The sequence below is a fragment of the Cygnus atratus genome, chromosome 8 (genome assembly GCF_013377495.2).
Source record: "Cygnus atratus isolate AKBS03 ecotype Queensland, Australia chromosome 8, CAtr_DNAZoo_HiC_assembly, whole genome shotgun sequence".
Taxonomy (NCBI): Eukaryota; Metazoa; Chordata; class Aves; order Anseriformes; family Anatidae; genus Cygnus; species Cygnus atratus.
In genome coordinates, this window is record NC_066369.1 from 27,102,977 (window position 1) to 27,118,255 (window position 15,279).

The following is a 15,279-nucleotide window of genomic DNA, read 5'->3' on the forward strand; positions in this document are numbered from 1 at the left end:
CTGCTGGGGGGCTGCAGGGGGAGGCGGGCAGCTACAGCTGAGCCTGGCCCAGGGAGGGGAGGCCTGCAGGACATGACAGCCCTTATGCCCAGTCTCCACACAGCAGAGCATTCCCCACCCCTGCAATGGGCTCTCCTGCCCCGCCTGTCCCAGTTGCTACATGCTGGGGTGGAGGTGGCCATGCGCTATATATAGGGGCCGTGTGGGGATCTGCTGGTGTGTGCTGGGCTGGTGAGGTGGAGTGCTGGTAATGGAGGCCGGGGAGGCCACGGTGGCGAAGGCGGCGGTGCGGACCCCAAAGTGCTCCCGCTGCCGTAACCATGGCTTCGTGGTGCCAGTGAAGGGCCACGCCGGGCAGTGCCGCTGGAAGCTGTGCCTCTGTGACAAGTGCTCCCTCATCACTGAGCGCCAGAAGATCATGGCCGCCCAGAAGGCCCTGAGGCAGCAGGTGCCCGACTGTCCGAGCAGGGCGGCCGTGGGCCCTGTTCCCCCGGGGGAAGGCCCCAGGGTGGCTGCAGGAGCGGCCATTGCCCCAGAGCAGAGCAGCCATGAGGGGACAAAGGACGGCCAGCCCATCGGTGGCAGTGACAAAGGCATGGCACGCAGGGGGCTGCCACCACCTCCTGGTGGCCCTCCCTTCTGGGACTACGGTAAGGCTCCAGCTCCTCAAAAAGGCATTCCTGCCTCTCCTTCTTTCCTCCCTCATTGCAGGTACCCATGTTGAATGTGCAGCCCCAGGTTTCTTTTTCCTTTTGCGGGGCTTGCAGTGTGGGTCATGGAGCTCTTGCTGCTTGTTGCAAGGTTGAAGCTCAAGCAATCGGCTCTTCTCTGGGAGGGAAATTAGGGAGGGAAATCAAACTCTGATGGACTGCAGCAGAGGTGTTAGTGCGTGTTTCTCAGAGTACTGTATTCACAGGCACAAGCCTCTAGCAACAAAAATGCTAAAAAAGATGGGATGGCAAGTAAACGAGGAAGTTACTGCTGCAGTTGCCTGGAGCAAGCGTTTTATGATAGCACTGTAAAAGAAAGAGACCTTTTGGCCTTAATTCCTGCAGCAAAGACTGAGTTTAGGTCAGGTCACTTGGTGCAAAACTACATTTTGATTTTAAGAGCAGAGGATAGGTTTTGCATGTGAAAAAAATGTATGGTCTGTCACCTCTTAAATTGCTTCTTTTAATAGAGTCTTTCATGTAACTTGTTTATTACTATTTATTAGGGTAACTTCATACTATTACTATTTACTATAGTAATTTTATGGAAATCCCTACTGACTGCAGTAGTCATTAGTCTGGGCCTCTGACGGCAGTCTACAAGGCAAAGAAAATGCTGGTCTGAGAAGCCCGGAGGAAAGAGGCATTTCAGACATCTCTAGTTCCCACCTAGTCTGTCAGTAGCTGCTCTTTTTTTTTTTTTTTTAAGCTTGGTTTCCTAAGAAAATGATGCATATGATGCTGGCTATATAAGTGCCTATCAGTCCTTCCCTTAATTATTTTTTTAATCTGTTGACCAATTTCAAAAAGGTTTGGGAACAGACAATATAACTGCAGTACTCCAGAAGTAGACATACTCTAGATACAAATTCTTCCATTTGTCTACCAGCAGGAGGATGTGTAGACAAGAAAAAGCCTATTTGTATTCAGATAGCCACTCTGTTTTTTAAGAGGGGCCATATAAGAGCCCAGACACAAGGTAAAAAAGCATAAGAAGTAATTGATTCCTGCATTTGAAATTGCATGGGTATGTCAAGGTCACTAAAAATAGGACGTTCTCTGTTAACTTATGAAGTGATAGCACTGAAGTTAGAACCCTATTATTTCTCTATATTATTAAGTTTTGCTCTAGTTAAAAGTGCTAAGGTAAGTTGTTTTTTCTTGCTGTTGCAGATGTGCTGAAAGACATCTGCAGACAGTGCTTTACTAAGGTCTAGCTTCACAATGCACAAGGCAGAAGATAATGCAGATCGTTATGCAGCGTTGCATTATCTGTTGCACTTTTCCTTTGTTCCTTAAAAGATCATAAAATAAATTAATGAGGAGCTAAACATGAAACCAAAGAACCAGATTTTCCTGGCTAAGAGTGGAATTTGGTCCTGCAGTTACATCTCTGAACTCCTTAAAATTACAGTGATACTTTTATTTGTTCTTTTCTCATTGTTTCCTAGCTCACCCTGCTTTTCCACCAGAATATATGGTCAACTCAGAATACATGGAGAGAGACCCTCCAAAAGTGTACCCTGGCTGTTCTGGGGTGTATCCTTACCACCCATTTCCAATGGGATTCGCCATCAATCAGCCAAGCTGTAGGGGAGCGCCATCACCTCCAGGGATATCACTTCAGAAAGGTTTCCGACACATTCCTAGCAACTATGGGCCGGGGAATGCAGCTTCTGTGTCAGTAAGTAGTGTTTTTTTTTTTAATTAATTCTAGAAGTACTGCTGTAGCTGGACTAAAAGACTTTTGAAGTTCCCTTCCAGCTGAACTAAAACTATTCTGTTCTATTCTATTGTGTTCTGTTCTGTTCAATTCTAATCTGTTCTGTTCTGTTCTAATCTGTTCTGTTCTGTTCTAATCTGTTCTGTTCTGTTCTATATTCAAATCAACCTTCAAATCACAGAGACTTGGTAAGGAGCAAGATCCTAATTTGCCTGTCACTTGTAATGGTGTGTGTAGGCACTTGCAGTTCCTTTCAGTCATGTTGATTTATATGGGTGTTGTCCAATTTTTGTACCGTTGTTGGACACATTATTAGATTTCCAGCTGCCATGTGCTATTCTGTCTGCATTGAGTACAGCTCAGCAGTTCATGTTAAGGCAAAGCGGTCTGCCTCAAAACTAACAAATTTATTCTGTTCACATAGTAAATCCCTGACACATTTTAGGGGTTATTAAGAAAGAAGGTGGTTAACAGCAGTCTGTAGCGCAGATAAATTATTCCAGTGGACCAGATATGCACAGGTTGGGAAATTTCTTTTCTAGACCACCACTATATGTGGTTTTGAACTTAATTTTTTAACTGCTTTGAAACAGACAGAAAGGTCTTATACAATCTCTGTCTGTACCCTGAGACACAGGATGCATGGCCAGATCCAACAGAGAAGTGCTCCTATTTCTCTGATGCTATGGCTCCTGAAGGGTGGAAGACTCTCCTTGTACAGGGAATGAGTTCTGGCATGCTCTAACAGGTCCTGTAACCACAGAAGACAAGGTCTGTTGGGCATGCTGTGGTGCACACCAGCCCTGCAGTGAAGGTAGAGCCACTCACTTCACTGGGCTCAGAGAAGAATCCATAACTATCAGGGAAGTGATGGCAAGAAACATTTTCCTACATTGCCTCTCCGTTGCATGAAGGTTCTTGAACTTATTAAGTGGCAGGTGAAGGTGAACTGCTCCTGGTTTAAACCCACTGCTCTGATGAGATGCCAGAATGGACAGCGAGGACTTATAAGGTCAGTTGCAGCTGAAACATGGTCTGAGAAGCTGCTACCTCGCAGTTCATGCATGTTGCACTATGCGCAGGCTTCGCACATGCTAATATATGCACAGACATGGCAGCATATGGCCACAAAATGGACAAAACTCTGGAACTGTCACAGGTAAAAATTCAAACAGAAATTGCTTGATACTGCAGATGTGTCCTAGAGAGAGTCACTAAATGAAGGTTCTTTGCTCCATGTGTTTCTGCAGATTCCAGATGGGGGTGGAGATTTGCATCAAGGATACTACACTCCTCTACCTCAGTTCATCCCACCAAGTTTTCTGCCAGGGGTTCATTACATTCCACCTCCTCTTTCGCTGAACGTGTTGGCTGAAACAACCAAGGAAGCACACGGTAAGGAAGTACTAGATGAGCCTTGGGAGATCCAGTTATAACCTAGTTTCAATACCTAACAATCAAGGTGGACCCCCCAAGAAACCCTGATTCTAGATTTCAGTTTTCAGGGTTTCCCAGATCCCTATGATGGAGTCATGACTGAAATCCTGAAGTCCCAGGACAGACTGGCAGCTTGTACAGCTCTAGGCAGCGCTGACTTAGGGAAAGCAGCCTTACATTCTTGGTCTTTCCAGCCAAAAAGCACCTCAATCTCACTCAGACATTGGATGCTGCAGGACTCAGAGCCATTCCAGAATATGATCTCTGATGTGATCTAAATGTAAATATTTTTCTAAATAGTTAGTCTGCAGGACATATTAAAAAATAAAAATGTTTGGCTCTGCAATTTAAGCAAAATGTTAAAAAAAATACAGACTAACACTTAGCATGAACAATGTGAAATTTCTTGCTTATCTGGAAATACTACATTTTAATTGCTGTAGATGAAAGATTGACTCTTCAAAATCTCAAATTGTTTATATTGAATCTCACAGGATTTTAAATTACTGGCATAGGTAAGTTTGTGTGTCCCTCTCTTTTGTGTCTCTTTCATGTGTTGTGCATGTTTCTAAGTTTTTCATTTTGCTACAGCTAGCTGTGACCACAAGAGGGTAGAGCTGCTCAGAGAATTAACCACTAGTATGGGATGAGTGAATATCCAGTTTCATGTTAAATTCTTTTTGAAAATACAGATAAATAAATGTAATTTTATTTCTCTTCTTGAATATGAAAATAAGAAATGGTAAGTCTGACTGTTTAGAACACATATTACAATCATCATCCAGTGAAAAATTAAATCTCTTGTATAAGAGGGATCAGAAATAGAGGACTGTAATTGTATCATTTGAATTAAAAAGATGGTGGTGGTGGTTATGTGGGACAAAATAAAAGTTGAGAGTTTTTTTGGCTTGGTTTCTCAAAAATAAGGCTCGTGAAGTCTCATTTTTGTTAATGTTAGTCCCCTCATAACTCTTCAACCCATCAGTTATTTTCAGCCAAACATATCTGCTGTGATCACAGGCCTACACAATATCGATCTGCAAGGGAAACATATGCCTCCCACAAAATCATCTCTGCAGCCATGACGTGGTGTTTGGCTAGCAGTCAGCTTGTGCTGAATTCGTAACTGATGTGTTTGAACGTTGGCCAACAACCAAGTCCCTGCCAGTCAGCCCAGCAGTGGACATGGATCTCCAGAGCAGTCTGCTTCATGTCTGGCTGGAAAGCCAAGGAAAAATCAGAAGTGGACAAGAGGAAAATGAAGAATATGGATGCATGGGGGGTATACAGACATCACAGAAATGTGAAGCTGTTTTAAGATATTGATAAAGGTATTGGGACTTTAATGCAGAGTGCAGGAGATACTGGGCTGCTGGAGGTGAAATACCATGGGCTGAGTTCAAGGGGAAGAGAGGAAGCTGAGGGCTGGCAGGCAAAGCAGAAAGTGTATGTGAGGATTGATGGTTTTTGTCTTTTAGTGGGGACAAGAAATCTGGGGGATACTGCAGCTGTTCTGGGTGCATGGAAAAGAGAAGGAAGTAGGAGTAGCAGACAAACATAGGGGACATGGAGTGAATTAGGGGTATTGCATAAGGAAAACAGAGGAAATACAGTCCTGTATTATTAGAGTGAAGCTTTACTGGACAAACAATTGTGAAAACAGGCAAATGGGTAGAGAAGAGAGGTCATGAGAATACCCCCCTAGAGAGCAAAATGCCATCTAATGACCTCAGCCCTTATTACACACCAGGGAAATCACAACCCAGGCATAAAGCCATAGGAAACAATGCATCATGGATTGTGCTGTTCAGAGAACAAACTAGTTTTCTTAGTGCCAGGGATGAGGTACAAATTAATTCCACTACATAGTATTTTTGCTCCAGGATATGTAGGAATTTGCAATTGTGACCCAGTGAGGGGGATATTTCTGTATGAGGTCATATACAAAATAGCCTTGCAGCAGAAGATACAGATGTAGAGGGAAGCTACAGTGAAACTAATAATTCTTTGATTCTGGTTTTCAAGATGCTTGAAAAAAGAGAAAAGCTGTAACACTCGGTACATAGGGATGTGTTAGGATCACATCATGTCTTTTTTCCTAAGAAAGGGGCTGATTCAAATCTGCAATTGGACTTGAGAACATCCTTCCTCCAGAGAGACCTGAATTGAAGTGAAATTGAAGTTGCAAGAAAATGGATTTAGAAAATTCTGGCAGGGGATAACTGTAGAGAAGAAATGTCTGCAGTCTCTGAAGGGAATATGAGATGATGACAATTTTTATTTTTATTTTTTAAAAAAGCAGTTCCTATCTAAAAAAAGATTTTCCAAGGCTAGAAGCTGCTGTCAGAAAGATTTAAGTCGATAGTTCACTGCAGCTGAATGGAATGACTGAGGTCAGTTAGGTTTACAGTGGTGATTTGGTATAGACCATGTTGTTGTACAATTTCAAGCTGTATTTAGTGTTATGGAGATTTGACAAAATAAGCACAAGGCATGTCCAGTAAACAGCCAGTATGGCATTCCAGGATAAAGTCTGATTGCAGGTTGTTGGCCTTCTAAAAGAATAAGCCACAGAAAAAGAAGCAAAAACCCAAGTTGCCACATGAGAAAATGAGGCAGGTAATTTGTAAAATAGCAAATTGGCAGGTAATTTGTAAAATAGAAGTTCCTAGTTGGATGTGAAGAGAATTACTCAGTCAGTCCAGTTCTTTAAAAATTCATAGCAGTGTTCAAAAGACATGGCATAGATTCACTGCAGTTAAGTGTGCAGAAGAGCCTGCCTCAAACTTCTATTCCAGTGAAGCTTCAGTGTTTGCCATCTTGAAGCAAGCGCTCTTGCTACATTTCTTGAAGCACAGCTGAAACAATGGAGTGCTGTCTGAAGTACCGTGTCTCAGCTTGGAGAGCTGCAGCTCTTGATGTGAAGCACCTTTGAATTAACTGCACTGAAAAATAAGCCGGATTTTTTAAAGTGCACTGGGAATTTACCTCTGGAAGTGTGATAGATATGTGTAAGGCAAATTGAAATACAGGGATTTGGGCATTTGTTTGTTAGTTTGTGTTCAACCTTTTTCTTTCTCTCTTTTTTTTTTTTTTTTTTTTTTCCCCCAGCTACTGCAGCTGACAGCCAGGATTCAGGGGTGGTTTGTGAATCTAGCCAGACATCTTCGTCCCCAGAAGAAGCAAGTGGAGATCAATCTGTATATTCTAAACAGTAAATGGCTTGGAGAAAAGCTGAGTGGCAGGCAGCATTATTTTCATTATTGAGGAGAGTGTTAGTTGATACGAGGCTAGACTGGCACTCAGTTACTGAGCAGCCACAACAGCTAAAAGAAGGGGATTAGTCCCCTGCTCACTTTATGATCGTGTTAGAGCTACCAGCCTCACAGCTCTGCTCCCTAGGAGCTTCTCATTCCTCTGCTGTAAAGTTTGTTCATAAAAAAGGTTTTCCAAAGCCAAGGTAAATCCCATCCTCCCTAAGCAGGTGGAAGCAGGAAGGATTATGACTTTGATTTCTGGTTCCTTTGCTGAGGTTAGATGACTCCTTGATTTTAGAGTGAGATCTCCAAGCCATGTACACTCTGTAGCCTTCTCGTGTTCATGACGGTAATGAAAAATGTGTTGTTTGTATATCAATTTGCTGTAAAGGAAACCTAGTTCTGAATATTATGGAAGAGTTAAGTTATGTAGAGCCTGAAGACTGAGTGAGAGAAGATGGGAAGACAGTCTGGGTTGCTGGTTTACCTGGCTGTCTAAGAACCAGATTCTCTGGATTTAGCAGGCTAAGGGAGCAACAGGTGCTTGGTACGCTTGTCAAGAGGGGCATGGAGGAATTTACAGAAAGGCCTGATACAGGCTGAAATACAGTGCTTCTGCATTGTTTTCTGGGTGAACTGCCTTTAAGGTGCCTGCCCTTCAGTATAGAGACTGTCTGATTTGGAATCGCCTCTTGTCACACAGGCTTCAGGACTCTGAGTGCCTTTGCTGGTTTATACCTTATTTCACTGTTGTGTAACTCAGTGCAGCTGACAAACTGCCATTTGTTTCTAAAGGACTCATGTAGACAGCTTTATGCATGTGAACTGGAGGTGCACCGTGGCATATTAAAGGTGTGAAGAGATTGCCTCGGAAAGTAGGACAAAACACCATTTAGAATAATAATTAAAGCCATACATATTCTAATTTTCAATAATACTGTTTAAATAAAAATGAAAGGTGCATTCCTCTACTGCTTTGCCTAAAGGAACTGGTTTTGTATTAAGTAAATCAGTTAATGTTTGAAGAATTTGGGGGGGGAGAGGGGCTTTCACGTAATTAAAAAAGATACTTTGAATCATTGGTTTGGTTTTGATGATTTGAGGCTTACATATCTACACGTACTTTTTCTAGCTAAATTTCAGATGTTGCCTGGCGTAACAAACCTGTTTGGAGTGAGAGTTAGGCTTCAGTATTTTTCTTCTCAAATTTTTGACTGCTACTCTAAAGGTGAGTGCAGTAAAATAAACATTCTTCTTTTCTGCTACTTGTATTATTAATCCCTTGCTTGATGCAAGATGTAAAAAAAAATATCCTAAACTGACAGTTATTTTTTTATGTAGTAGATGAATGTTTTCCAGCACACAGCCACGGTTTGGGGGGACAGTAAGTAAAAGTGGCAAGTTGAAGACTGCCAAGAGGAGAAACTGGAAAACACATGTATGTATAGCAAATAATCTGATGTACAACTTGTTATATGCTAGATTTACAACAGGATCTCCACTCCCAGGAGTGTCCCAAACCTCCTCTTAAAACTTCTGTGTGCTAGGGAAAATCTGAATCCTTCTTTAAGGTGTTTGAATGGAGCAAAGCTCTTTTCAAAAACAGTAATCTATGAGTAGAAATACCATCAGCACCCACAAAGCAGGTTCCTCTGTGGATGGAGTTGATTGATTTTTTAAAATACAGTATAATGATTTAAGGAAATGGTAATGTACAAGATGAACAGTTGAATAGCCTCCTTCCCAGATATTTTTCCAAAGCCATATTCAGTGTTGTATTACATTCCTTAAATCTCCAAAGCAAGATGGATTCCAGCCCATTTCACTGACTGTAAAGCACAGTCATTGCAGAAATACTTCATATACAGTACTGTTTTCTCTCTATTCTGTGCCAGTCACCACCTCCAGATTGCTAGGCCAGACTCCTTATTTAACTTGTCTTCCAATTTTGAACTGTCTGTCAGTGAACCAAAACTTTGGCTTTGGCTTTGAATCATGGTATGACACTCCAATAGGATCCCTCTTACTGCATTGCTGCACACCAGTGTTTATCTCAGGAGGAATGTAGCAATTTAAAGAGCCTGAGAAAGGCAACTAAAGTGAACAAGGAGAAGGAGCAGTTGCCTTACAAGGGAACTTAAAAAGAACTAGAGACTTATTTTGGAGAGGAGAATGTTGACGAGGGATATGACTGAGTTTTACAACATCATAACAGCTGTGGCAAAGTATATGCAAAACCATTACCAAACCTTATTATTTCCATACATGTGAGGGAAAAGAAGGTGACCTGGGACATGGGCAAATTATGCCTGACCAGCCTGATTGCTTTCTGTAATGAAATGATGGGCATCTACCCCAGTCTAAGGCAAAGAGGTGGATAGTTACAATTGGCTTTCCTAGGGAATCAATAGTGGGACAAATACAGTTTAAAAAGTATATCCGTTGCTTTGTTTGGTGTCTGACCAAAAGTTTCAGTTTTTTACCTTTTAAGAAATTTGTCCCAAAGTTCTTTTGCACCTATCTCTGTGTGGAAAAGCAAATTACTTAAATTGAATAAATTTCCCGTTAACAGGTAGGATTATCTTATGTGGATATGACAAGTTTTCATTCTTAATTTTATGCTCAGCTTGTCCTTTTTAAGCAAGGAAAAAAATGTTCCTTTACAACTGGTATTGTCATACTGTGCATTTAAGGACTTCAAAGCAAATAATTTTCATTCCAAACTTAGTGCTAACCAATGTTTCCAATAATTAAACTCTGTGATCTCTTCTGACTCCATTTATTTAAATAAATGTCTTAGGGATAATGAAATCATTTTGGATTGAAATGGAATGATTTGGATTAGACAAGTCACTCAGAGGGTTCTTCCAACCTAAATCATCCCAGAATTTTATTGGTTTTTATTAAGGCTGAAGCCACATAGACTTTGGTCAAATTCATAAAACCTGGGAAGAAAAAGGAAAGCTAGCTATGATACCCATTGTTGAAATCTTCTTGCATGCAAGCTGCTACTCACTGCAATAGGAATTCTGTATATAGGATTTATGTCACTATTTTCTGATTGACTCCCTTGCTAAATCTGAACTTCTAAAGATGTCATTCCTAATATGTGACACCTGGGACAACCCTCTATCCTCACTGCAAGCCCCTGGGTCATCACAGAACAACAAGCTTTGACTCTACATTGAAGGGGAAAACCTAAAATAAGGAGCCAGGTCTTTAAGGTTTACTCATACCACTAATTTCATTACTTTCAGTGGAATTACTTGCAAGAGTACGGAGTTGACAACGTTAGTTATGCAAGTTTAGGCTCCAAGTTTTATACGGAGGTGTCTGTGACAGTGTCCAAAATGTCAGATTACTGTAGATTTGCATTTTCTGTAGGAGCTTTGGGAAAAGGAAAACAAACCCAAGGGATTCTAGAAGGATCACGTAATAACGTCCATTCAGCAGACATATGTAAGATACATTTGTCATTGCCCCACAGCGTACTGCAGTATCTTAACATTTCTGTGGTGTGGGCTTCCACATCTGGACTGAAGCAGGTTTTTGTGTGACAGTGATTGTGACAGCCTTACTAGTGTTTTATTTATTTATTTTTCTTCTTGGAATTAGATGCACCCAGTTGGAAACCTCTAATCCACAGTAAGACTATAGCTGTTTTTTCCACATTAATGAGTAATTAATTTTGACCAGCAATCCAAAGAAGTTTTTAATTGCCTACCAATAAAAATCAGCTTGCTGCAAACAAAATTCTCCCTCCCCTTAAAAAAATAATTTTCATGACAGAAAAATTCTTTATGATGTGAAACATGCCTGCTTTGGAACAGTGGAAACTAATTAAATCATTCTTATGGGTAAATGGGTCTGGTTTTCCTATTTTTTGCCCAATATTTTACTACTGCAACATTAGCATTAGTCACAGAGGTATGTCTATACTTAGCTTGCCAAAATGTAGGATAGGAGTCCAAATGTAAAGAAAGACTTTGTGGAATCTATTCCTGAAATGAGTGTCACTGCTTGTTTTATTGTAGCCAACGCCATTGAAAGAGTTCCAGATCCACCACAGATGACCAGGCAGTGATGTGCCAGTTCACCTACTCATGCGTTTTACCCCCATGAGTATCCTTACAAGTTTTTCTTACCAGGCATCAGTAAGGCTTGAAGAGCGTAGGCTAAAACATTCCTGGAAAACAACAACAACGACAACAAGAAACAGGCTTATTTTGGTAATAATTTCACTTGCAGTGGGTACCATCTTCCTGATTTCTTTCTGTTGGGCCTTCCCACTGCCTCTTTGGACATGATAAATGCAACATCACTGGCGACCTTGCTACTGACTTTCATAGGGCAGTCTGTGGATCTGATGAGGGCTCTAATGGTGGGCCAGTTGTGATCTCACACTTTCCACTTTCATTTCATGAAATTCTCTTTAGTGGAGGCATTTCTGGTCTCATTTACTAATTACTTCCAGAACTACATAGTCTTAGTTGGTACAATCTACTCAAAAGTGTGCAGGCCATATAAGCTAGGGCAATATAAAACTTTTTTTAACAAAACATGTTTTAAATAACAGCCACATGCAAAGTTCCCTTGGAGAACCTTCCTAGTTTTTCAAGACAGATTCTGCTTCCCATTAAGAAATGTGTTCTTCTGATCAGGATGCAAATGGACTGTTCTTCATGCTTTTCTACAGTAAATTTTCACTCATATTCAAATAATTCAAGAGTCTCACGTACCTGCAGTAGTTGTTTTTTGACATTCCTTTCCTCATCCACTGTCTCGTGTGGTGAAATGGTTCTGTACTTCCTAATGTTCCTCAGTCCTTGGATTACAAATTTGCTCTAAATATCCCTAGGCACTTTGGCCATCTTCCTGCCTGTCTTTCCAACGTCATGCACACTGGTAATACCATCCCTTGAGCTGCCTAGCATTATAGAGATCTGCAGAGGCCAGACCTGCTTGGTTTACTTTCCTGCGTCTGCAGCTGTGTTTTGTTTTCCTCAACACACTTCACAGTATTTTTCATGGCCAGTGCAATGATGGCATACAAATGAATCAAAGGGAGAAACTTAAACAAAATAGAGATGATTAAAATAATTTTCTTCTAAGGAAACAAAAGACTTATACTCAAAGGAGAAGTTGTAGTGGAAGATGGAGAATCAGAACCTGGACTCATGTTTCCTGTGGGTTTGGGAGTGACTACAGAGGATAAAGCCACCTGGTATCCATCATCAGCACCCAGAAAAGTCCAATGGCTCTGTTCGTGTAGTGGGAGATCCCTCACTCCTTCATGAGGCAGCAGGATTCAAGCGAGCATTGCTCATTGCCCTCGTTAGCTGGAGTTCATGGAGCTGCCTTTTCCTGCAGCACATCAGTACACTTGAGCTAATGCACATTTTAGAGGCTGTGAACTTAAAGGACTATGCTAACAAAATGGTGACCTTGTCATGCAAAAACAAACACACACAAACAGACGAAAAACACGGAAGGAAAAACAAACTAGGTGGTGTTTGTACTGGATTAGCCCATGAATTTTGCCCTGAGCAGGTATCTGGCAGATCGCAAACTCTTACGTGACCCACAGAGTGTTTTTCTTAACATGTTTATAAGCAGCAGATGAATCTATGAATCTATGCATTTCAAAAGTTGAAGAAGAGGGAAATGTTACTGCTGGTGAAAACCAGGAAACTATCCAGAAGCAGGGTTTCATGAAAGCCAGAGACAGATTTCAGTCTCAGAGTTCATTGTCCCCTTGTCCCCAGTCTTCAGTCCATGGAGTGCACCAAGCACAGTTATGCTGAAAGGCTTTTTGAGATCTGTTTAATTTTAGACAACAGGAGGTATGGGGCTTTTGGCATCCTGGTTAAGATGCTGTGTTTCCCATGGGATGCGTTCCATCTGCAAGTTCTCTGTTCGTATTTCAGCCTAAGTGTTTGTTCATGCTGGTACCAGCCTATCTGGTCCTGTTGATGATGGAAATCCTCCCCGTCTCCTTGGCAAGGCCGCAGATTCCTGCTTTGAACCTCTGAGGGGTCTCATGGGGCAGGCGGGCTGAGCCCTTTGTTAATGGGCGCTAATGAGAGGAGTGGCCATGCCTCACGCATGCATGTTGGGATGGCGGTTGGGCTGAGGCGGCAGGCTGAGGTGGGCTGAGGTGCTGCCATGAGGCAGGCCGGAGTGCCCTGAGGCACTGCTGTGAGGCTGGCTGCCTCACAGTGCTGAGCTCGGCCGGCTCCCTACCTCAGCCTGGGTGTCACTGAGATGTCTGCCTGTTGACTTTTGCAGATCGAGTGCCTCAGCTAGGTTTGAGGGCCTGCTTCTCTTGGTGTTCTCCTGCGGTAGCCATGTGTGACGTGAGATTCCTCGGTGTGTTGCCTTGTGTGTGTGTGGGGGGGGGGGATAGGAGCACGAATGATGCCTTCGTGGGCACTCTGGGCTGGGCTGCAGGTTTGCACTGTCAATGCGTGGGCCTTGCCTGCTGCCCCCATGCAGAGGAGGCAACGCTCAATGCGAGGCCTGCCTTCTGCAGCTCAGTTTGTTCACTGGCGCAGAACAAACTGCTAGCCCTCCAAGCAAATCCCAAGAAAAAGGTTTGCCTGTGCTGAGAGGGTAACAGGGACCTGGTGGTGATTTGCCACCGCTCCTGAAGAGTGAGACTTGGGGGTACACCAAGTACCCAGCTCTGTCTGTGCCAGACGACACTGGAGGAGACCTCGAGCATGTTAGCAGGTTAGTTGTGTTGAGCGCTGTCATCTAGCAGCTGAACCCACACCTGCAAGCTTTGTCAGTTACCATACCTAGGTTTTGGAAGGTGTATATGGCATCGGCTTTCACAAGTAAAAATCAAGCTTGTCATGCATTTTGCCAGTATTTGAGGTAGCTTTGTTTGACTTCCATTTTAAAAGTTCTTGCTTTCAGAATATTTTTACCATTTGAAAAGTCTAAAAGAAAAAAACAACCCTGTAGCTTAAAAACAAGGAAAAAAAAACATTTAAGACTTAAGCCAAAATACCTTCATTGTTTAAAGCAAGCCAATGCAGTTGTTAGTGGTTTTGGATTCCTTGGACTTAAATTTAGCCCTAATGGACATTTAGCCGGAATGTTAGCTCTGTGAGACTTGTGCATATTCATGTTAAATTTGCTCAGTCTAATATTCAAGGTCAAATGAAGCCTGTCTCAGACCAATTTAAATCTTCACAGTGCTTCTTAGTAGCTAAACTAATTTGGATTGTATATACCAGTTTCCAAGTTCAAAAGTGAAACTTAGAAGACAGTAAACCAATGCAACAGATTACCAACAGGGTGGCATGAATTTTCCATTATTTTAAGTCTAAAACAAGTATGCACGCTCCTTTAGAAGAAATGCAGGTAGTTGTATTGAAGAACTCTGAATTAAATGTGGTCAGTCTCATGCAATGGATAGTTCAGAGGATAATGACTGCTCCTGGCATCACAGAATAAATTAGGGCTCAGGAAGAGCTCTTTTAGCTCTCTCGGGAGAGCTCAGTACCTTTAGGGCAGGTGATTCTTGATCTGCCTGCTGCAAGAGGTAGTACTATAGGAAAGAGCACTACAAGAAAGAGGAGAATGCACTGCAGGAACTGCCCATTTGTTTCATTATGGCAGACCATGGTATTTTTTTTCTCTAGAGCGTATTCAGAGGTGCTTGGTGCAGTTTGACCTTCAATTTAAGATTGCTGTTGAGGACCCCTCTGCACTAGAGTTGCATATGCTTATATAGCAAGATAAAGAAATAAACTTCCTGGTGTTATTGTAGGGAAAAGACTGGTCAAAGATACTTCTATTCTGTTTCTAGCTTTCTCCCCTAAGCTCAAGCTTGTCAATGTAATTAGTAATTATTACAGTGCTTAAGTCACATAGCTTTTAAGTAGATTCCTAGTACATGTTAAATATGCCAGCTCTTAATGGATGATTCACACAGCAGGGGGGTATAGTAGTTGAAGCTGAATCAGGAAGGCTTTGCTCAGTACCTGACCTCAGGCCTGCTAGGTTAAGTCAGGCGGCTAATTCTCTTCTTATCCTGGTTTCATCAGATCAATGGTTTTACTGACCTCTTTTGGTCTTGAAATGTTGCCTGAGAGCTGCTAGAATTATATAATATAAAGCTGTGGAAGTTGCAGCATGTGTA

General features: G+C 42.1%; 1 protein-coding gene across 1 annotated transcript; it reads left to right on the forward strand.

Moving 5' to 3' along the window:
• Positions 1-250: 250 nt before the first annotated feature.
• On the forward strand, positions 251-7,088 carry DMRTB1 (DMRT like family B with proline rich C-terminal 1). The gene is made up of 4 exons (XM_035537469.1): positions 251-650; positions 2,162-2,394; positions 3,684-3,828; positions 6,982-7,088. Exons 1-4 carry the CDS (start codon positions 251-253, stop codon positions 7,086-7,088), a joined length of 885 nt encoding a protein of 294 aa, XP_035393362.1.
• The last annotated feature ends 8,191 nt before the right edge of the window (positions 7,089-15,279 follow it).